The sequence below is a fragment of the Pelmatolapia mariae genome, linkage group LG14, assembly GCF_036321145.2.
Source record: "Pelmatolapia mariae isolate MD_Pm_ZW linkage group LG14, Pm_UMD_F_2, whole genome shotgun sequence".
In the NCBI taxonomy this organism is placed as follows: Eukaryota; Metazoa; Chordata; class Actinopteri; order Cichliformes; family Cichlidae; genus Pelmatolapia; species Pelmatolapia mariae.
Genome location: NC_086239.1, coordinates 6,781,649 through 6,804,454, shown reverse-complemented (window position 1 = coordinate 6,804,454; position 22,806 = coordinate 6,781,649). Strand labels below are relative to the sequence as shown.

General features: G+C 38.9%; 1 protein-coding gene across 3 annotated transcripts in view; it reads right to left on the bottom strand.

Annotated features, from left to right (window-relative positions):
- Positions 1–20,536, bottom strand: part of clcn2c (chloride channel 2c) — a 164,666-nt gene extending 144,130 nt beyond the window's left edge. For all 3 annotated transcript variants that reach the window (XM_063492667.1, XM_063492669.1, XM_063492668.1), the window contains exon 1: positions 20,330–20,536. In XM_063492667.1, coding sequence (XP_063348737.1) covers positions 20,330–20,380 — 51 coding nt within the window. In that variant the 5' untranslated portion in view covers positions 20,381–20,536. The remainder of the gene's footprint in view (positions 1–20,329) is intronic.
- Between the last annotated feature and the right edge of the window lie 2,270 nt (positions 20,537–22,806).

The window sequence follows — 22,806 nt, the reverse complement described above, 5'->3', positions numbered from 1 at the left end:
GTGAGTTTTACTATAGCTTATGTATTGTAGTTCAGTTACACTGTATGACCATTATAGCAGGGAGTAGGGCGTAGAGGATAAGTCAATCGTTTCTGACACTACCACAGTCACTTCTGGCTTCAAAAAACCCAACATGCCGTCAGCCAAAGGGCTAACGTTAAAGCTTCAAAATCCAGAGTTTAAAACCACTGGGTAATGTCACAGTGGCCAAGTAAACCTTTTATATACAGTCTGTGGTGTTCATACAAACATTCCTTCCAATTTACCACCCACACATGCACGCACACACAAACACACGTGCACAGAGCTTAATATCAGCCATTTGAGCATAGCTTCTCACCTGCACTCAGAGATTCGAGAGCAAAGGCAGAGGAAAGGCAATTTTAAAAACCTCCTACACTCTCATATCTGTCCTTCCTGAAAGATTGGCAACTCGACACACATGCACACACATAAATCACGGAGAAGAGTGGCGCAGGGGACCAGCTTTGGGAGAATGAGCTGAGCCGTAGGTGCCATACTTACAAAAAAAAACAAACAAACAAACACCCACCTGCGGTAAAAATAAAATGGGGAGATATTTCAGCTACAGTTCGAACACAGAGAGCGATGGAGAGAGGGAACAAGAAGTGCAGAGCAGAGCTGGGTGGACCTGAGGACTCATCATCAAATAGATAGCTGGGTTTTCATTGGCTTGATTGTGGTTTTGTAGCTACAGTATCACGGAGAGAGATTACGTTTCAATATGGCAACAAAATGTATGATCAACAAAACAAATTTAACATTATAACCATTGTAACATTTTGGTTTTATTCATTTTTTAACCCATGACACATTCCACTGAGAGATAAAGTCTTAGTCATGATAACATATTTTCTGTTGCAGAGATTTTGTTGCGCACTTCCCAAGCATAACAATATGTTGTGTTACTTTTTAGGCAAGTGACTGAGTCCATTTTAAAGGGCACAAGACACCTTTTTTTTTTTTTTTTTTTTTTTTTTAAATTGCAGATATATACTGCTGGTAGAGTATGCTGGCAGGTGGGCAAGTGAAAGACTGCTGTAAAAACAAACAGCTGTAATTAATAACTGCGTGGGTGACAGCCTGGGATTTATTAAATTAAACTAATCAGGGACTGTTGGCAAATATGCCTTGCAATTATTCTGATTTGGCCTACTAGTTTAGTACTGTTATCAGTCCTGAAAATGGCAAACTCTTACCATAACACAGGATGATAAGAAGGGGAGGTCACATATACTGTAAACAGAACTTCTATTGCACTTTTACAATGATTTTTCACAGGATTTACTGTCATTAACTACATTGTTATGCATGCATTCATATACAGATCAACAAATCAAATGTGTAATTAATGTATGCTGACACACATGGTGGATTAGCGCTCTAAATGTATAGAATACCAAGGCATCCAGTGACAAGCATCAGATGGGAAACAAGTTCAGTGAGGGAATACATCTTAACCATTAAGAACAATTGGAAGAAGGCATGACTAAATGGGGTTGATAGATAGAAGCTGCTTCTTTCCAAAACAGTCTACTGTTTTATTCAGTGTATTAGTTCTTCTTTCTGTCCCTGCGTAGAACTGTCCCTCACTTTTTTCAGTCAGTGTCTTTTCTTAAAGGTCGTAGCCAGGTCATGCTTGGGTAGCATCAGGTGGCACTACAGGCTAACACAGTGGCCTCTGGTCTCACATAATGCACTCTTTCCGGTGTGAAACTGAGGGGAGATTACTTTATAGCAACGTGCCCTCTGGCCTACAGGTGTCATCAACACCGGTAAGTGCCCACATGGCCCTCCAAGTATCAGAGGTGCTGACAGACTGATGCTCCTCCCTTAGTAGTTCTTTCTCTAGAGAACACTGAGGTGGATAAATGATACAGGATAAATGGCTTCAGCTGCAAAAGGGCAGGTAGCAGCATATATCATCATATATTCATCTCTTCAACTCCCTGAAAAATCCCAACTTGGATCAAGTTAACATAAGTGAAATAACTAACACAAAAAACATTGACATCAAAACACATAACAGCCCTGACCCTGATCTTTAAGAAGTGATCTGGGGCAGAGGGAGCAAATGACATCAAAGGGGAGAAGGTGCTGGAGGTGTCACTGTTAATCTGAGACGTTTTATACCAAATTCAGGATATCTTCCAGAGGGCCAAGTTTGTTTGAAGTAGTCAGTAGCAGCAAAGAGGCTGGAGGTTTGGGCATCCTGGTTTTGAATATTTGCATAAGCTCTATGAGATAGTCATAATGTGAGATAAGCAGTCTGGGAGCGAATGGGAGAGGTAGGCATGAGCCACAAGGTGCCCCTGAGCATACGTGCACACAGACACTCTTTTTGGATTTCATAACAGATTAGAAAGCCAAATGCATCATCAGCCTCTCCACCTCTGTGAGTTTGATCCTTGAGGCCGGCGCTTGCCTGACAGACACCTGATTCTTTGTGTACTTGAGCCAGACAGGTCAGATAGTTACATGACAACACTGCAGATATCATCAGTGTAACATCCAAGTCAAGTTTTTCCTCCCTGAACACAACAGCAGAAATCAATATGCTGTTCTGGTCCAAGTCTGGTGTGGATTTTTGATCAGATTTCGAGAGAAAAAAAAAAAAAATCTGTGCTTTTGAGTGCAAGCACAGGGTTCATCCAAATAAATATTTTAACATAGAAAACACGGTAACTGCATATTCTACTGTAGTACAGAAGGATTTGATGCAAAAAAAAAATAAATAAATAAAAAAAATAGGCCTGTTTGTTCTTTTAGCAGCTCAGCAAACATTTCCTACGCTATTTAACCTTCTCACACTGGTTACTGCCTACAGATCAGAGGGAAAACTAAACCTTTCTACCCTGCCAAAATGAAATTCTGAAGACAAGACTGAAAATGTGCATTTTGTTTGGATATATTAAATGCTATCTGCACAAAGGACATCAGCTGCTGATGCCTGCGGGGCTTAAAAAAAAAAAAAAAATAAATAAATATCTATCTATCTATCTCTCGATCGATAGAAGAAAAGATCCATAATGGAAAAGCAGAAACAACACAAACTCTAGATATCATATTGTAGAGTCAGTGTTAAACCAACAAATAATCAATTTATTGATAATAATTTTATCTCTTAACTCCAAATCTTAATGTATAACCTTTAAAAGAGGTTATCACTGTGCTAACACTGGAAATCTAATTTTAAAAAAAGTCTACTGGCCACATCAGGGGAACAGGATTTTTGAATTATTTTTCCATTTATCATCATTTATTTCGAGCATATGTGTACATATACGCAAAATAGAGCATATGCACAGGAAGGAAAATACAGTCCTGCAGTACAATAGGAGCTCGAAAAGGAGTTGGAAGAAGTAACATTTATGTACTCCCACTCGCTTCAACTGATGATTAATTAAGTTGGTCCAAGCTGAAATACAAATAAACAACCCTGATCCTTGCTTTCACAGTTTACAACAACAATTGACATCAGCAGATCATGTCTACTATGAAATCATCTTTAATTCTTAGAGTGAAGATTAAACTTTTTGTTATCAGGTTAAAGTGCCCTGTGCTTGTGTCTCGGCCAAAGGTCATTTGAGAGATGGGAACTACCACTCGATCTTTGATCATTTTGTTAGAACGATAGTCTCCATCAAAGTGCATCATGTCAGCTTAAATTTTCATTTATTATTAAGGTCAGCAGTTTCAGATGGTGATGCCACAGTGTGGCGGTTTACACATCTTCCCAACAAGCAAAGGGTTGAAGCAGGAAGGGTACATGGCATACAAATGTCCTCTGAGCAGGGATGTTAAAAATTTTCAGATGATAGATTAATGGTCATTTCACGCCTGACATGCCAACAAGTATTTTTTTAGAGGACTTTGTGGCTTAATCACAAACTATGGCAAGTAAGTGGATGACAAATGTAGATAGTGCTTTCCCTAAAACTTTGATCAGTAATAAAAAAAAAAAAAGGTCATACTAAATGCTAATCTAATCTAAAGATCCAAATTTACAACCCATAGAACAATTGTGCAGTGTTTCATGGTGGACTGGAGAGGTTAAAGAAGATGAAAGCAGATTAGAAAAAAGAAATCACTTTGGAGAAAAACAGGCAAGAAACTAGAGAAATAGAGAGAGAAGGGAGGTGATTGATGGGCGAGAATTAACCAGTTAACAATCAAGTTACACACTCTAACTGCAACTTAGATCTAGTGGGCAGACCTTCAAACAAAGTGTGTTTAATGTGCATCTTTGATGCCTGTATGTTCCTGCATGTTTTCTGTAGTGTGCCCATAGTATCCACTCCGTGTGTGTGTGTGTGTGTGTGGGAAGACTAATCGTATGTTGTGGTGAGAGTGCAGAGGGGCGTTCAAAGGCACACAGTCATTCTCCTATGGGGAAAGAATGCTGTGGAATTTGTTTGCAGAAACAGAAAAACAACAACAGCAAGACAGCAAATGCACAAATTTGTTAGAAAGGAAGGAGGAAAAAATTACACCGAGAACTAAAAGTAGAGAGCAAAGAAGTCGCAGCCACATCCAGAAGCTCTGTAAGTAGGTGCCGAAGCGAGTCGCACACCACAAAAAGGTAGAAAGTTAAAGACCAGCAGAGTTACGCCCCATTGTAATGTGATGCTAAATTAAACAGGGCCCTCACAGCTCTTCTGTTAAAACATGCCAGAAAAAGTCAGTGGCATCCGTTTTACAGCTTACCGCTATATCCAAAGAACTGTGTCTAACAGTGAGACGCACACAGCTGGGTCTCAGTGACATAAACGCAGGTAAAATAATAATGAGTCAGAAGGTGTTTGTCTGTCTGCATGTGGGTTTACTTCTGCTGATGTGTGCTAGAGGGTTTATTTTAATAGCAGCGACTTCTCAGACTTAATCTTTCCTTTTTCTCTCCAGTGTCACATCACATTACACAATCCATCCATAACACACACACACACACACACACACACACACACACACACACACACACACACACACACACACACACACACACACACACACACACACACACACACACACACACACACACACACACACACACACACACACACACACACACACACACACACACACACACACACACACACACAGGATTGTAGCGCCCATGCTTGCCTTTGCTACAGCAAAGCTCAATTACAGTTATGTGCTGTGGATGTGGTTGTTCAAATGACTACAGGGGTGCTAAAGAATGACAAATTGAAGAAAGCAGCGACACGTTTTGTTCACTTAGCCCTGAATTTGAAGTGCACTGACATCTAATGTTCCTTGACTAATCAGCAAAGAGGACTGTGCTTGCATAACGCCTGTTCTTTGAGGGGCGCGCATCTGAGAGACTGCATCAATATACTTTAAACCTGTGAAGTCTGACAAGTGTGTGAACAAGAACCAGCATGAAATATACCAAAAGGGCTGACACACGAAAACTCTGTTACAAACTGTCCATCTTTCACAATATTTAAATATGATATTAATCAGCCTTTACTCTAAAGCCAGCAGAAGCTACTGCACCACCACCATCACCAACAACAGTCGCCTCAAGGTGTTAGAATTGTATGGTATAGATTGGGTTCTTGTTCTAATCAAACTATCAGGTGCGCCCCTATGAGCAAGCACTTGGTGACAAGTAGGGAGGAAAAACTCCCTGTTAACAAGAAGAAACCTCCAGAAGAATCAGGCTCAGCGAGGGGCAGCTGTTTACCACAAAGAGAAGAACAAAAGACGATAGAGCGACAGGGGAGTAAACTATGGAGGAGGACACCCACCCCAACCGGCCGTGGCATATGACCACCACTCCCTGAGCCTCGTTTCTTCATGTTAAAGGGGGTTTTTCCTTCCCACTGTCACCAAGTGCGTGTCATGGGGGGTTCAAATGATTGTTGGGGTTTTCTCTGTATTATTGTAGGGTCTTTACTATATAATATAAAGCACATTGAGCAACTGTTGTTGGTGTTACTAAAACTGACTTGACCAAATACATGCACATCATGAGTGAAAAAAGAAGGAAACAACAATAGCAAAATTTTAAGAAAATAAAATAATAACAAAATCTGAAAGTGTAAAAGTCCTGTAAAATTTAGACATCAGAATAAACCTCCTACTTGCATTTATCCCAGCTCATAATGGTTTTTTATTGTCATTACTATTATAGTGATGATGACACTCTTCATTTACTTTATGGAATTTTCCATCATTAACACACACATTTCCTATATGCAATCATTGTTATAATGTTCTAATATATGATGTTATAATGATCTGTTTTACATCTGTTGCCAAGCTTTTATTGTGGTGGCTGTTGGATTATTTTATTCGCCTGTTTCTGTTTCTTTTGTAATTTAAAAAATAAATAAATAAATACAACAAAACAAAAAACAAATACTGATAGTTGCAGACAAAGGGCAACAAACTGTAAGACATAAAAAAATATATATAAATTATAACCTACTGGCCTTATCCTCTTTAACATGTTTGTATTCCATTATTGCAGTAATTTGTTTTAAATCATCAGCCAATCAGCATATAATGTGCCATGTCTAGTTAAAAAACTAATTAAAAACTCATTACACTGTGTAAACCTATAAAACGAAAAAATCCAAATTAAAAGCCAGAAACATTATCGCTAAATTAAATAAATTAATTAAATTTTCTCTTCAATTTGCGCACAAAGAAGAGCCTGTTCTCCATGCATGTATGTAGCTTGTTGCTGGTTCTCCATGCATGTAATAAAGTCTTGAGCCACCCCTCATTTCTTTACACTTTGCAAGGAAAATGAGAAACTTGTCCAGTGTACAAAGCAAAAAATACAGTTTATACAATTATCACTCTCCAAGTAGTTTTTAGGAATAGTTCTCAAGGCTTCTTGAAGGACATTCATAGCCAACGTCCTTTGGATGTTGGCTGTTTAGTAAAATTCCCTCTTGTAAATGATTCATCAATAATAAAAATAATAATAAAGTAATAAAGTTACTTATCAAAACCAATATTAAAAAGGGCTTGCCAACAACACATAACACTAAAAGGCAATCAACAGGCAGAGATGAAAAGATTTAACAACTCAAGGACAGTTTTTTCAATTTAAAAACACAGTGAGTGCACTTCAAAAACAAAATTCAATGTGACTCTATGGATAAGCACAAACTCATTTCCGTGTGTCCACTAATTAATAAATCAACTAATTTTACTTTAGGAAACATTTCTAGGAAAGCAAAATGCCGGAAAAATATGCTGGACACACAAAGTAGTGATGAAATACAAAAACAAACATAATACATAAAGCCGATTAACTCTTAACATTATAAATAATAAATAGTGACGTTCTGAGCTGATTGCAACACGGATGTTAAACAATCTGGCACCGTCTGAGACAAAAAATATTCATCATTTGATAAAAACAAACAAACAAACAGTTTGAATACACAGTCTTCCACAGTCCTGACATTTCAAGAGGCTCAACTTCACTGGAGAAACTAACAGCAGTTTAAATGATCTAGATAACAATCCTTATCAACGCCTACACAGTTAATTTACTTTTTTTTTTAAACTCCTATATGCAAAATTAAAAGTGAAAGTCTGCAATTCAATCTTATCTTGTTTGTTTGATTTAAAGTGTACTGAGGAAGTGTACAGAGGAAAATTTGTGCCAAAGCAGAAGTTGACTCTTCACAGGGATACTGTTAGCTACATCATTTGTTCAGACACACAGTGCAGTAGCAAGGATTTGTTTGAAGGAAAGGGTTTGGTCAATATAAAAAAAATAAAAAAAAAAAAAAACAAAAAAAAAAAAAACACACACACACACACACACACACACACACACACACACACACACACACACACACACACACACACACACACACACACACACACACACACACACACACACACACACACACACAAAAAAAAAACCCCCACTTTAGTATCCAATGTTCAAAGGTCGAACAGCCGGCACACAGTAGAACTTTGAAAGAAACCCCCACATCAGCACCATATTATCAGCAAGAACAGGCAAGTTACGCTCAGTCCCAGACAATCCAGGAGCAGATAGAGAGACAAGAGACAAGAGCGTCTGCGACCAGGCATGGTAGGGGGACAAAGAGAAAGAAAATAAAGACGGGGACAGCCATGCAGAAAGTGAGAACAAACCCAGGCCCTCAAACACTTGAGACAGGACAGCAAAGTGGCTCATTTGCATAATATTTAATCTACTGTGTTCTGATTGGATGCTCAGAGCTGCACCCTGTTAGCAACAGTTTGCCTCTGCACAGCCACAGGATGAACGGCACGAGGTATAAAGAGTCATGGATGATACAAATAAACAGGTGGGCTGTGCACGAGTGCCGATGTGTTAATGTGTCCACGTCACACCTCCCTGCATGCCGTTGTCTAAAGAGCTGCATGTAAGCAAAAGGCCAAGTGCCTATTAGTGAGACAGTGTGTGTGCTAAGAGTTCTGTATAGCCAGCTGATAACCAACATTTGGTGCAACAAAGCACCTTCCATCGTCCCTTCCAATCTGTCAGCACAGGGACCGCTGTGTCTCTGCTGCCAAGAGCAGCGTTGATCAACTTCATCGGGGTCTAAACACCGCCAAGCGTCTGTTTAATTACACTCCATCGACCGCAAACTAACAGCAATTAGACATCAGGCAGCTGAGGGGGAAGAGTTACTGTAATTCTAGGCTTATGAACTGATCTTGTACAGTACGCAGATTTCACAAAGAACAAGCACACAGGAGTGTTGTGTTTGTGTGTGTGGCATTCACACAATTACCTTGCAGTTGAGGCAGATAAATGTGTTAGTCTTGGTTTATTTTAAAGTGCACTAAAATGCAGGGCTATTAGAAGCACATTAGCGACTTATCAGAAACATAGGAGACGGAAACTTTTTCAGAATCAATACTAACCATAAAGCAGCTGAGCTTGGTTTGATTCATGTTGAACAGTAAATTCCTTAAAGCAAACCCTCAGAAACACTGTCATGTCCAGGCTCTGCTGGTGCATGATTTACAGTTTAATAAAGCCCTTATTTATCTTAAAATGGCCCTTTGTGAAAGCCCTCAGGTTAGCCTCTGTCTTGAATGGGTTGTTTTAGCTCTTCAAGGCCCCACTTCTAAGCCCGCTCTGTTCTGATTGGGCAGCTTTCGAAAGATGCCACAGGCTACAGAAAAAAACAAAAAAACAACAAAAAAAAAACATAAACAGATCAGCAATAGATGCAAAGAGGCTGTGATTTAGAACTTCTTAAGGCTGTTGTCAGGCACAAGACAAGTACAAGACAAAAGAAAGAAAGAAAATAACAAACAACAACAACATGATCTTACTGTGCCTTCCATCTCTTTCAGCTCCTTCAGTAGATGCCAAACTTCATTGTGCACAGATCATGAATGGCACCAACTTTGATGATCCCCTGGCTTTTCCTCCTTTGTCACATATATTAGCAAATACCTACAAGACTACTGACAGTCCCATGAGCTTCAGATGTACTTTGTGTTTAGAGGTAATGCTACAACCTGTTACTTTACCAGTTCCACTGGGAATACTTTTTACAGGAATAAGTATAATTTCTTACCTACATTTCTCTTTCTGTAAAACTCTCTAGAATTTATATAAATTGAACACTTTAAGAACTAAATCTGTAAATGGAAAGCAGAACTTAAAAAAAAAAACACAAAAAAAACACAAAAACCCAGCTGTGTGAGATGAACCCATACGAAATTCTGGAGGGTCAATATTCAACAATACTCCCGGACTCATCAATACAGTTTCTCTTTTCCTCCGGCCTGGACAAAGATTGTTAGACACGTCCCAAACCATCTCAACCTTGAGCTGTCCCTCTGATGTACTTATTTCTAATCCTGCCAATTCTGGTCACACCAAATGAAAATATCATCTTCACTTCTGCTACCTCCAGTTTGGCTTCCTGTCTTTTTTGCCCCCAGTACCACCAACTGCTGCATATCCTTTCCAGCTTACTCTTTATGACCCGCATGTTTAATTTGGCTAGATTTTATGTCAGATGCTCTTCCTGACACAATCCTCACCATTTGTCTGGGCTTTGGATCAGTACCGGGAGTATACTGGCTTGTGGCTCCCTGTCACTGGGTTGTCATTCAAAGAAGGTAAAGGGCTTCAAAAAAAAAAACCCAAAGAGAACAAATACTATTTTGACCATTTAAAACTTTGTGTGTTCCAAGTCAACACTGATGACTATAAATAACCCTAACTGAAAGACTGATAATGAGTTTAGGTGCAGCATTTAGATGAAGCACTTTCAAAAGCCAAAAATCTAACACTAGGCACTGGGGTAGTTAGGCCAAACAAGGTGAAGAAGTCTGGGATCTTTTTCATTACACAGAGTTGATACATCAACAAGAATTCCTTTATCAAAAAGGTGTTTGAAGTAAAAGCAGCTCCAGGCATGGAAAATCTCCCAGCAAACAAACACACAGTCACACATAGTACTGATAGTGGACTGAACATCCGCTGATGTGTCAACGCTAAAAAAATAAATAAATAAATCAAAAAAATCCAGCTAAGTCACTTTGAGGTGACTGAGTGCCATGATCCGATACCAAAGTCAGACTCCCCATTTGCTTGAACCCACCAAATACAGACCGTGTCTGCCTAGTTCATGGTGATTACTGGATAGCTCAGAGAAAGATTTCTAGAACTCACTCAAAGGTGCACAGTTAACAGTTGTGTAGGGGTTAGGCTGGAGTCCCAAATAAATCAATAAAATTTCCAGCATATAAACCATCTAACCAATAATAAATCACAATGCACTTTGATATTTGCCCCTTAGATAACTAGTAATTTCCTTAGAGTTGATAAATACCCATTATAAATCGCTTGACAAAAAAAAAAAAACGAAAAAACAAAAAAAACAAAACTACAATTTCTTATTTTATTTTTTTGTATTAATTATGGTTGTGGAATGTTACAATTAATGCTCATCTTCTAGATTTTTGTTTTAGTTTTAAACTAACATTGCATTTTATGAATAAACAGATTACATAATTATTTACCTCTAACAATGTTTCACCATTGTTAGAGGTAAATAAGGTCATTGAGGTTCAACCTCAATTACACTTTAAAGGGAAACAACTTGTGCAATGCAAGTTGTGCACAACATTCGATTTATATCGGTTTTCCTATGAGAAACACTATTGCAAAAGCAAACAGAAGACTCATGGGACTGGTAATGTTTAACTTTAAATTCTTAATTTAACAGTGTTGTCATCATTTTTTCTGTTGTGTTTTGACTTCAGTTCCTGAACATGTGAGATAATGTTTCGAGGACACTGAAGGTTTAGCCAGCATAACAGACTCCTGTAGTGATTGTTTAAATGTAGGGTTGTTGTTCACCTATCACCTGTGTGGTGGATGGGCCACATGAAACAGTTCTTTCCTTACTAATAATCCATAAGATCTATTGCTGGGTTTTCTGATTTTTTTTTTTTAAGTTTATAGTTATATGTACATTTTTTGTGACTTAACCTCCAAGTACCTCATGCTCAAACAAGTGAATGCACTGGAGTGTGCCTCTCTGAAGTTAACATAATGCTACAGACTGTCTAGGGAAAACAGTGCTTGGACACTGCAGCACAACCAAAATTACTGCAGCTGTGTGAGATGAACTTGTTATCTTATCTCCTTTGAAATTGTTGTTTTTTAGATGGGGACAAGGTCTGCAACCACTCGCAGTCAGTTCAAAGTGATTTCAGTGGATCAAGAAGGAAATAAAATAGCAATAAGTTGGATTGTCAGTCTGCAGTCATTGGTGATAACTATGATAAACTAGTGAAAAATTACAAATCAGAGTCTAGCCAGAACCTCACAAATTTGAAAAAGAAATTCAAAATGATATAGGTACTTGGCAAACACACTATCCAGAATAGAGCCAGCTGGAAACCAGCTGGATCAAGTCCCCCAGTTGCAAAAGGCATGTAGATGAATTGCACTCATCAGTGCAGATTGCCAACACATTGCAGTCAATCTTTCTGCATTTATAAATTAGACCGCAATTATTTGCAAACTTAGGCCAATCTGACTCATCTGAGTTGGACCGCTATTGTTTGAAGACAGATCTCTCAAAAGACCGCCTTGTGGTCAAAAGTGATTGCCCAGAGGTTGAGGTTTTTGCACAGGGCAACCAGCTGGTCACCACAACTACTTTTAAATGCAATAACCAGACAACCACCAATTTTTCCTACTCACAAGAAGTCTGCTGTCCTATTTTTATTTCAATTTCACAGACCCATTACCATTTTTTTTTATTTTTTTTTTTAAAAAACAAAGAGTCTGCAGATGTTTAAGGTAAAGCACAAAGTGTTTCCTGAAAAACATAGTAATACGTTTCTCATATGACATCTTACACACTGGACTATGTTAGATTAATTTAGCAAAGTGATGAGACACTAAAGGTTTAAAGGGTAAGAATTACCAGAATTCTAACATAAGTTCAGACTCAAGGAGTTAATCTAGAGATGGGACGGGTAGTTATGATATGAACTTATCATATCAAAGTATGCATTCCTTTCTACTATGATTAGGAAGTCTTCACAAACTGAGAAAGTGTGAAATTAATAAATGTGGAGACACTCATATAAACAGAAATGCTTACATTTTTTCCCTTGAAAAGCATAAGTGCTGATATGGGTGTAAACAGTAAACACTGGTTCTTTGGATGCAATCTGATGTTATAGGTCAAGACAGTAAAAATGAGTTTTTACTGTGACATCCTCACATTTTATTTCTTCCTTCTTTTAAGATAAAGAAGTAGTTTAATTACCCTTTACAACAATCTACTATATGTATGTACCCCATTTACTTTTGTTGCGTTCCAGTTGACTTGGATATTTTGTGAGCAAGGCCCATCATTCTGCTTTTGTGACTGACAGCGTTTTCAGACAGAATTTAATAGTCAAAGTAAGGAAACATTTAGCCATCTGCTACAGTTCCTAAAATGATCAATATTACAACAGTTTAAAAAAAATGAACAGACAATATCAGTTCAACTTGAAAACAACCAGCCTTCAAACCAGTTACAGCTGCATTTCAATCACAGCTCCAAGTAATTGATTTGGCAGACTTTTGATACTGGATGCCCTTTCTGAGACAACCTCCCAAAAAGATTTCCCTTGTCCCAGTCTAAAAATCAGGGATCTTTCACTTGTTAGGCACATGTGTAAACCAACATCCAACACCAAAATAGTACATAAAAGTACTAAAGAAGTGAATTCAGGGTATATGATCAAAGAGATTTGCTTATCTTCTTACCTTATATAAGAAGCAACAGAAAAAAAAATAAAAATAAAGAAAAAGGTATAGTGCTGGGTAGTAAATTAGCTAAACTAAATATTTCTACTACTGTTGAACAGTAGATTTTTTTGCCACAACTTGCACTGCACAGTCTAAAGCACAGCATCACACACCGATCGGTTGTGCTCCACATCATGATTGTCATCTTTCTTCCGGCTGTGCACTCCCACTGTCCTTTATTACCACTTTATCGCCATTAAGTGCATTATCAGGTTACACCAAGTGACTGACAAAATCCATCCATCCATTCTTTTCTCATTATCCATTTCAGGGTCGCGGGGCAATGGAGCCCAGCTGTCTTAGGGCGAGATGCGGGATACACCCTGGACAGGTCACCAGTCTGACGCAGTGACTGACAAAATTGTACAGTTAATTTAAACATGATGAATTCCTCTCTTTTTTACCTGCACAGGTTTTAAAACATAACTAATTTTTAACAAGAAGCGCTCCAGCAGAGCAAACCTCTACCAAGACAGCTCAGTAAAAATTAGATGCGGGTAGCATGACAGAGGTTTACTTTGATTACACAAACATGATGTAGGAGTCGGTCATGGATAATAGATATTGATTTGGACATGAATAACTTGAGCTTATTATATAATATTACACTACAGTATATTTCTCACTAAGTAGGCAGCTCATTCTCTCTCTTGACAATACTTTCTTTGAAGATATAACACATCTTGGGGTCATCTTGAAACAAAGACAGATGTGAAATGTAAAAGTGAGATCACTGAGTTCACGTGGACACAAAACAACATTTTGATATTTAGAATCCCCATAGATCATTCCGTATATGCCTATATGTCGTCAGTACAAACAATAGCAGTCAGAAATATAGTTTTAAATAGTTCTATATAGCATTATTATCCCTTTTACCTCTCCTTGAGGGTCAACAGCTTGATCTGAAGGTCAAAAGTTTCAAATAATATTTACTTTTTTTTTTTTTTTTCTAAAAACACACTGTACACACTATATGGTGACAACTCTTATCCTTAGTCAGGTACCCGAACCACCTCAACTGGCTCTTTTCAATGTGGAGGAGCAGCGGCTCTACTCTGAGCCCCTCCCAGATGGCTGAACTTCTCAACCCATCTCTAAGGGAGAGGCCAGCCACCCTTTGGAGGAAGCTCATTTCTGCCGCTTGTATCCGCGATCTCATTCTTTCAGTCACTACCCACAGCTCGTGACCATAGGTGAGGGTAGGGAGATTGTAGATCGACCGGTAAATTGACAGCTTCACTTTTACACTCAGCTCTCTCTTCACCACAACAGACCAGTACAGCATCCGCATCACTGCAGCCGCAGCACCAATCCGTCTGTCGATCTCCCGCTGCCTTCTCCCATCACTTGTGAACAAAACCCCAATAAACCCTACCTCTGCAAGCCTGCACACACACAGACACTATTACAGGCCAGCACAGTTAAAAGGTATGTAGTGCAGCACCATAGCAAAACTCAAGGTTTCCTAATTGCTTTTGGCTAGAGAACTGTTCCTGTCATCTCATTACAGCCAGTTTCATACCACTCTTTGCAGTCAAGTGAATGTGCTTTGTGTTTTATTTTTGTTATCCATTCTTTTTTCTTTTTTTAAATTGACATCACCTCGTTGAGTTTCTAATCAGTTCCGCTGAATCTCCTGTATTTGCCTAAGATCTGTTTTTGATCTCTTCTCTGATCCATATTTGTTAAGGACTCAAGAGGAGTAAGAAAAAAAAATTGTGTGGCACTAATCACGAGACACGCCTCAACACTAAAAACTGCCTCATCCTTTTAATCTAATGGCCTATCGAGCTTAACCTTTCCCTTCCGCCATCTCTGGGTGATTAATAATCAACACAACCCAGCCTGCGTGATCAATGCATCTTAGAACAAAGTGTAAGTCGCACAAACACATCCCAGCTTTTGTTTTACCTAAAAAGGCCCGGCCACCATTTGTCCCGGCCTGTGAAGTGATTGCCAAATGCACCATTACTATGTGTGGTTTCGTCATTAACAGGTTTAAGAATTTTGCTTTTGTGAAACCGTTTGTCCTCAAGAGCCCTTAACACCAAGAGGCAAATCCATCACAATTGTTTGTGAAAGAGTAAATACAGGTGGACACATCAGTTTATGAAAGAGAAAAGAAACTAAATGCTTGATCTCTTCTGACAGAAAGAGAAACTTGTTAGAGGCTTTTGACGCTTATCTGCAGCTAGAGCCAGCTTAGGTTATGCAAACAGCCCTTTCTGCACAAACTCAAAAGCAGGGGGTCAAGTAGCTCTTGACCTGTCTGCAAAAAAAAAAAAAAGAAATAAATAAGAAGAAGAAGAAGAAGAAGAAGAAGAAGAAGAAAAAACTTCACCCACAAGGCATAATGAAGCAGAGAGAGATCCAGTAAAGGGAAATTTCCACTATGAATGCTGGGAAGCAAGCTTCAAACAAAAAGCCTAATTACCACAGCGAGGCGAAAGACACAAGGTTACAAATGATTCTGTGTCACAGCAAGACAAATGGACACAACCCACAGAGCCACCCCCACAAACACAGGGAAATATGGACTCGCAAATTATGAAGTCTCCATACTTCTTTAGCTGACACTTTCACTTCCTCATCGTTTTCAAAAAAGCCTTCGGTCAGTATAATAATGGCAGCACATTCCCAATCAGAAGACCTGTTGTCACAAAATACGCCTGCCCGTAACTTCCCTTCCAATGAAACAGTCTGACTGAAATAAGGTTCCAACATTGCCTTTGTAGCATCCTGCATCACCATAGACGAGCGCAATCAGTGACCATCTTTAACTCTGTATTCGCTTGTTGTCCTATCACTCATATCTGAATTACTGAACATGCACGCCCAACAACCACACTGATACGGGTTCTGGAATAGCTGGTCGTAAGCCTCCACACATACCATGTCACACTGTCATAGCAAGCCATCAAAGCCAGTGAGTGAGATAAAAGGGCAAAGGTGGTGATCAGCTAGCTGTCCACAATGTTAGGACTCTAACGTCTAACAATGCCACACCTTTATACACCACACAATTTAATCAGTCACTTAGTGGGGAAAGTTGCCCATTCAGTGCTGCCAATTCCACATTAAGAGATGGTGAAAACTTTTTTCAGGACTAGAATATCAGGGTGAGAAGCAGCGTCTTCCAGTCAGACTTTACCAGAATCAGTGCAGGAGTGTACCCGTCAAACATTTTATAATAGGTCACGCTCCAATATGAGCATCTTTGACACTCTACAGAAAATGTATCTTTAAAGTTTCCTGCTTTATATTAGTTTGTAGTCAAGCTCTATCTCTGGACTCTTATCCAGCGCTACCCTTAGCTTTCATAGTGAAATGCTAATAAGCAGCTCAAGCAATTAGTAGACCGGCCACTGCAATTCATGATTTCAATTTATTTATTTATGTAAATAAACAAAATATTTTAGAGACCATAGTTTTTATATTAATAGTCATAGTTTATTTTTTTAAACAGACTAACAAAAAAATAAAAATAAAAAAAACTTTAAAAAAACGAGCGTTTCAGTATACGTCTTGGATTACTTTGTGCATGTGACTGTCCATCTAAGATAAAAACAGCTCCAGGCCAGCTACCTTTACAGGTTTCAAATGATAAGCCAAGCCTCTGCTGATTTCATTATTTTCATCTAATAGTAAAAATACATGATCCAATGCGTAGACTTCTCATTGTTATGTGGACAGTGACTTTTTTGGGACCAAAAAAAAAAAAAAAAGAAGAGAAAAGAAGAGAAACGTTTTGATAATAGCAATGTTATTGGGAACATTTTTCTTTAGAAGAGGAAGAAGAAGAAGAACTGTTTTTCATTTGTTTTTTCTGGCCCCTGATTGACAAGTCTTCAAAGAACAATCTTGAAAAGCAGAAAAGAAGTAAACAGACTACATATCTGATAGCGTAGGGTTAAGGTTGGAAATATTTAAGCCTCAGGGGGTTCATTTTTTTTAAAAAATGAGTAAATAACATAGGTGTTAGCATCTTACAATTATCATAATGCAACGTGATGGCATCTCTTGTTGCCACCAACTCCCTTTCAAACTCTAATTTAAACTCCAGATTGCAACAGAGACACTTTCCATTATGTCCTTTGTTCAGGGTTATTTTTGGACTCTTTATAGCTGCAGGAGACATTACAACACTTTCCATAACTTTATTAGCATTCCTCGTGACGAGTAAACCAACTGTTTTAGCGCCTCCAAGAAGCTCGCGTGTCGTGTGCACTCCGTGTTTGGCACCAGTGTGATCATTCTGTTAATTATTACATGTTCGCACAGTTTTGCAAATAAATTGGAGCAACACCGACAAACAGGATTTCACTTTATTGCTTATGATAGCGGTCGCCACGGAAAATGTCATAAATATTAGCCTGTGACGTCTGATAGGCTACTCACACCACTGTACAAGACCTATTAAAACCTTACGTTTGAGCTAAAAAATTAATTAATTAATTAAAAAAAAAAAATGGAAAAAACCAAACCCTTAAACTGCCATCAAACAGTTTTGTTACAACTTCTTGGAAGAAGAAGTCTTTAACATTTGCTCAGTTATTTATTCTCTTGCTCATTTCATAAATGATTTGCTAATGTTAGCCTTGCATTGACAGTTATGAAGGTCAAAAATATTACTTCTTGACTGAAGGTGTCATTTGCTGATAATTCGTGCAACAAAAGATGTGCGTACGTAACTTTATACACTAGATTCACACCATGTACCATTCAAACACGCGCAAATGTAACTTTATGTTCTTGAAGAAACAGCCAAAAATCAGCTACACGCACAAACTGACGTGTTAGTCTGATGTTAGCCGACAATATGTTGAGGCTGCTTTTCTGCCAGTGTTTCTGTACAGCCAGCCTTTCAGCCTTCCTAACAGCCAAACTACACTGGCCTCTTTGAGCATCCACTGCCCACAACAAAACCCACACAACCACCACGACTGCCAATATTGCACAAAGACACCATGTTACTACAACCCACGGCGAGGGGATGGGGGGCAGAGAGAGAACTCATTTATGATGAAAGAGGTTATTCGCACACTGGAGCTATTTTTATTTGATTCCATTTCACAATTTTTGTTCCTGTAACAATCTTCTATATGCTGTGAAGTGAGCCGAGATTAACAAAGGAAGTAGTCTGAACACATTTTTTCTTCCTCCCTCTTTCTTTCCGAGAGCTGAAGGAACGGGCACGAGACCCTGCCAGGGTGACAGAGCGTCCAGCGCTGAATCAGCGGGTCGCAAGTTGTGTAATCTCACACACAAACACACAGATTAGCAGAGGCAGGGTGGACAGAGCCGAGTGTGTCTGTGTGTGCGTGTTTGTGCAGAGAAACTTCAAGAAAAAAGAAACAGAGGCCCAAACAAGTGTTACAGTTGTGGCTCCTCTTAATTTAAAGCCTCAGTGCCGCTGAATGGATCCAGTTGGCCTATAAGACGAGTCTATTCAAACAGCCAATTCTTTAGGCTTGACCAAAGTTTTGTTTTTGTCAGGAAAAGTTCAACTAGACACACACACACACACACACACACACACACACACACACACACACGAGGGGGACTCTCAGCTTAAAGCCTGCCCTGTAACCATTCTGAGGGATGTGCTCAAATTTACCAATTAAAAGCCCTCACTTAGTCCTCATATGGAGTGGGAACCTACAGGCCCTGATCTCTATTCATTTGAGGCCCTGTGGCATTAAAATGTGTGGGAGCCCCCTGCTGTTTAAATCAGGTCTAAAATCAGTCATCCAAAGCTGCATGAAGACTTTCTAGGACTTCTGACAACTGCTTGTGTAATGTGTAATAAAAAAAAAAAAAGCAAGATAAAGAAGATGGCCTACGATAACAATGGTGAGCCAGATGTGGGTGCTGCACGAGACACTTGCACAGCTGCCAGTTGCATCACATCTTGCTGCACATTATGCATGGACATGCACACAGCAGGTTGCCTCTGCACCCAAGCCGCTAATCAACGATGAATTGATCCATTGTCTGATGCTGGTGGTTGTATACACATCCAGAGCTCCTGACACTACCAGTAATCCCTATGACATGTGCATGTTTACCCAAACTATCTAACAGGCATTTAATTTATTTGCCAAATGGCGCTTGCATTGTAGCAATTTAAATCTTGACAAAAAGCTGTCCAGCAAGATTCATTTACTTATTGGCAGTCAGATATGCATTGCAAAATTTACATTTAGCTAATAAAGCATCTAAAAGTACGGTTGCGTCCATCGGTTGGAAATGGATGCAGTATTGTTTGATGCAAACTGGTATAATTTGTATGCCGAATTAATAAACTCACTTACACATTAAAACTGCAATTAAGTAAGTAAATTCTTATATGGTATTATGACAATACAGACGACTCTTACGGCCAGATTATTTTTTTAACAGTGAGTTTGGCTGAACTCTTGCGTGGGTGTTATCGGCTGTTACCTGTTCACAGAGCCAAATCCAGATGTTCGGACGAACACCTTTACTTCCAGAGCTACAGCGAAGCCACAAGCAGTGTGTGGTGTTCACCAGTTTAGGAATTAGCTCATGTTAATTCACAAGAATACATGACATGCAATTACGGAATTAAGGGCACATTAGCCGGACACAGCAGGCTTCCGACACCGCAAACCTCGACCATTCACGTGAGAAAACCCGGAGGTTGAACTTCGTTTAAAAAGTGACAGTTTATACTTAAAACTTGTGTTTTCTACCTCATACACACTCCACAAGAAATTTTCACAGTCACATATGCACACCGTTGAATTCGGCACGTACATACTGCCCCACACTTCATTCATTACATCTCTATTCCAGCTTTTGGCCACACTTGGCTCACACGTTGCTCTTTATCGTTGTCTCCAACAGTTTAACGAGCAAAAAGGGCACACGGTGGCTTCTCCGCCAACCCAAGAGAAGTGGACGCACTGTCGAACAAGGGAACAAAGTTCAGAGTGGTGACAAGCGAAGACTTACAAGAGTTTGTTCATACTGCAGCGCCCGCTGATCTGACCCGTCTCCTGCCATGGTTCAGCTCGCGGTTTTCAGGTCGCCAAGTGAAAGGAAAAGCCGACAGCGCTATTGCTCTGTGTTCTCACTGATTAAAGCATTAGATTTACTGTAGTTTCTGTTAAGGAGTTCACAAAAGGAACTCCAAGTAAAGACTGTGAACTGGTTACAGTAAGTTCCTTCATTTTATAGCCTCAAGTTCTCAACAAGATAGAAGGCTGAGGCGGAGCTTTTGGTTTGCTAGTTTAAGTGGGAGGTGTCAGTCAAGCCAGAAGGAACCTTTGGGTTGTTCATGGTTTTTCTTTTACCTTTAATCCTTTCTTTTCTTTTGTTTTGGTTTTAATTTTTATCCAAACAGTCTAGTTTAGTATATATGCTTGTGTTGTTGTTGTTGTGTATGTAATCAGGGAATTCATTAAAGCTTAAATAATATGAGTAATTTTTTAATTAAAGCCTTCTGAGCTGGTCCAAGCTTCTTCAGGACCAAAAAACAAAGGACAATCAAGCTAACCGTTTTCATAAGGAACGGTGCTGCAATCATATGGTAGAGCTCCTAATGACTCCTCATCTCACAGCAAACATTTAGACTTTAGCCCACATTTAGCCCACTGTGTCTGAATGCACAATAACAGAGCCCTGGGACTGAACAAAATGTGACAATTTTTAATGTTAGAAATAGAAATGTCTGCATTTCGGTTGGGGGGGGGGGGGGAAACAAAGCTCTTTTGAGTTTAAGTGATTATCTGCAGATATAATTCATGGTGACCTAATGCGATCTATCTGATGGATTTGCCACATATTTACTACAGTATTTGAGGCTTTAGTGAAGTATTATACCATAATTATACCAGCTGACCTGTCAATACTGACAACCAACAAGCTACACTGTGTAAAGTATTCATTAAAATTCCATGTGCCTTAATATACCCTGTTTTATGGTAGTCCATCTAACTGATGTATTTCACTCTGTTTTAAGGGATGAAAGATATGACATTTTTACAAAGCTACACTGCCAGCAAGAGTAAAATTTGGAGCAATTCATTAAAATCTCTAAGATTATGTAATCTAATCCTTTTTCCATTTTCTGATTATTATTATAATATTTACAGACACAGTAAGCTAGTTTATTCAAATCTAATAACATTCTGTATATTTTCTTAGTATTTGTTACTTGCTAGCACAAATGCTAACATGCTAAAGTAGAAAACTAAAATGATTCATATTATAAAAAAGAACTATTTCAAATGTTGCAAACATCAATATGTTGCCAGTGCAGACATGTTTGCATGCTAGGATGCTAGAACTTTAACTATAAAGCTGCATCAACACAAGGATGACAATGAGGGATTCACTCATCATGTATCACTTTGAAGGTGATAGTTAGTCTCTATTGGACATTCCAGCCTGTGGCTACCCAGGTAACCCTCTAATGTATTTGCTAGCAGGTTATCTGTGAGTCACCAGTATCGTGCTCTCTCATCAGCAGTCGCTTCAAATACTTGTCTCAAAGTTTATCTTGGGACCCGCCAAATTTACATCGCCTTCTGTGTAGATGTAACCAATAGGACCACACCATTGGATTACCATTTTGAACCCACCAAGCTAGCCAACTTTGAGGGTTCAAATTACCATTGACATTTTCTTTTTTAAAACAATAAAACCAATTTTCTCCCCCAATTCAGATTTATGTTTTATATTCCTTGGGGAGAGGAAACGTCTGTAACAGTTTTATGTTTTTGTTTTGTTTTTTTTCAATGTGGGAGACGTAATGAATGCTTGGAGACAGAGCATTTGGCTTTGGAGTAGATTCAAACCCAGCAATCACCTGCTTACCCCAGTGAGCAATAGGAGTGCCCGGGATGTTTGATTTTGCCTTTTTAGCTGGTGTTACCATGTTAGGATAAGAAAGCTTCTCTCAACAGATGGCACTCTCAAGCTGCGAGCTCATAAAATCCCCAGTCTGTCTAAACCTATAAGACAGGTTGCTTTCACAGTACTGACTACTAAATATTTCCTTGTTATTGTTTTCTTTAGGTGGTGAATCAGCTGAAGCACTAGGTATTTGTTGTTTGGGCTGCACAAGGGAGTGATCCATTTCTGCATTCATTAACCATCTTGCCATCAGTCAGGGTCTTTAGAAATTAGCGAATTTTGTTTAATTGTATGCTATACAGCAACTGAGACTTAAACCCAATAGGAAAATGTTTTTCCAGTTAATAAATCTAATAAGAAGTAACCTAGTGGCTTTTGTCAAAGACTTCCATACAATGTGACTTATTTTTTGCAGTCGCCCCCTTTTGGCAAATTCAGGCACTTCTGCTAGGTTTCATTTTGTAGCACCAGAAACTACATCCATCATTATTATACAGTTTATAGAAGAATGATCATGTTTGCATTGTAATTTTGAGGATGTTAGCATTGTGATACTGGCATTTACTGTTTTT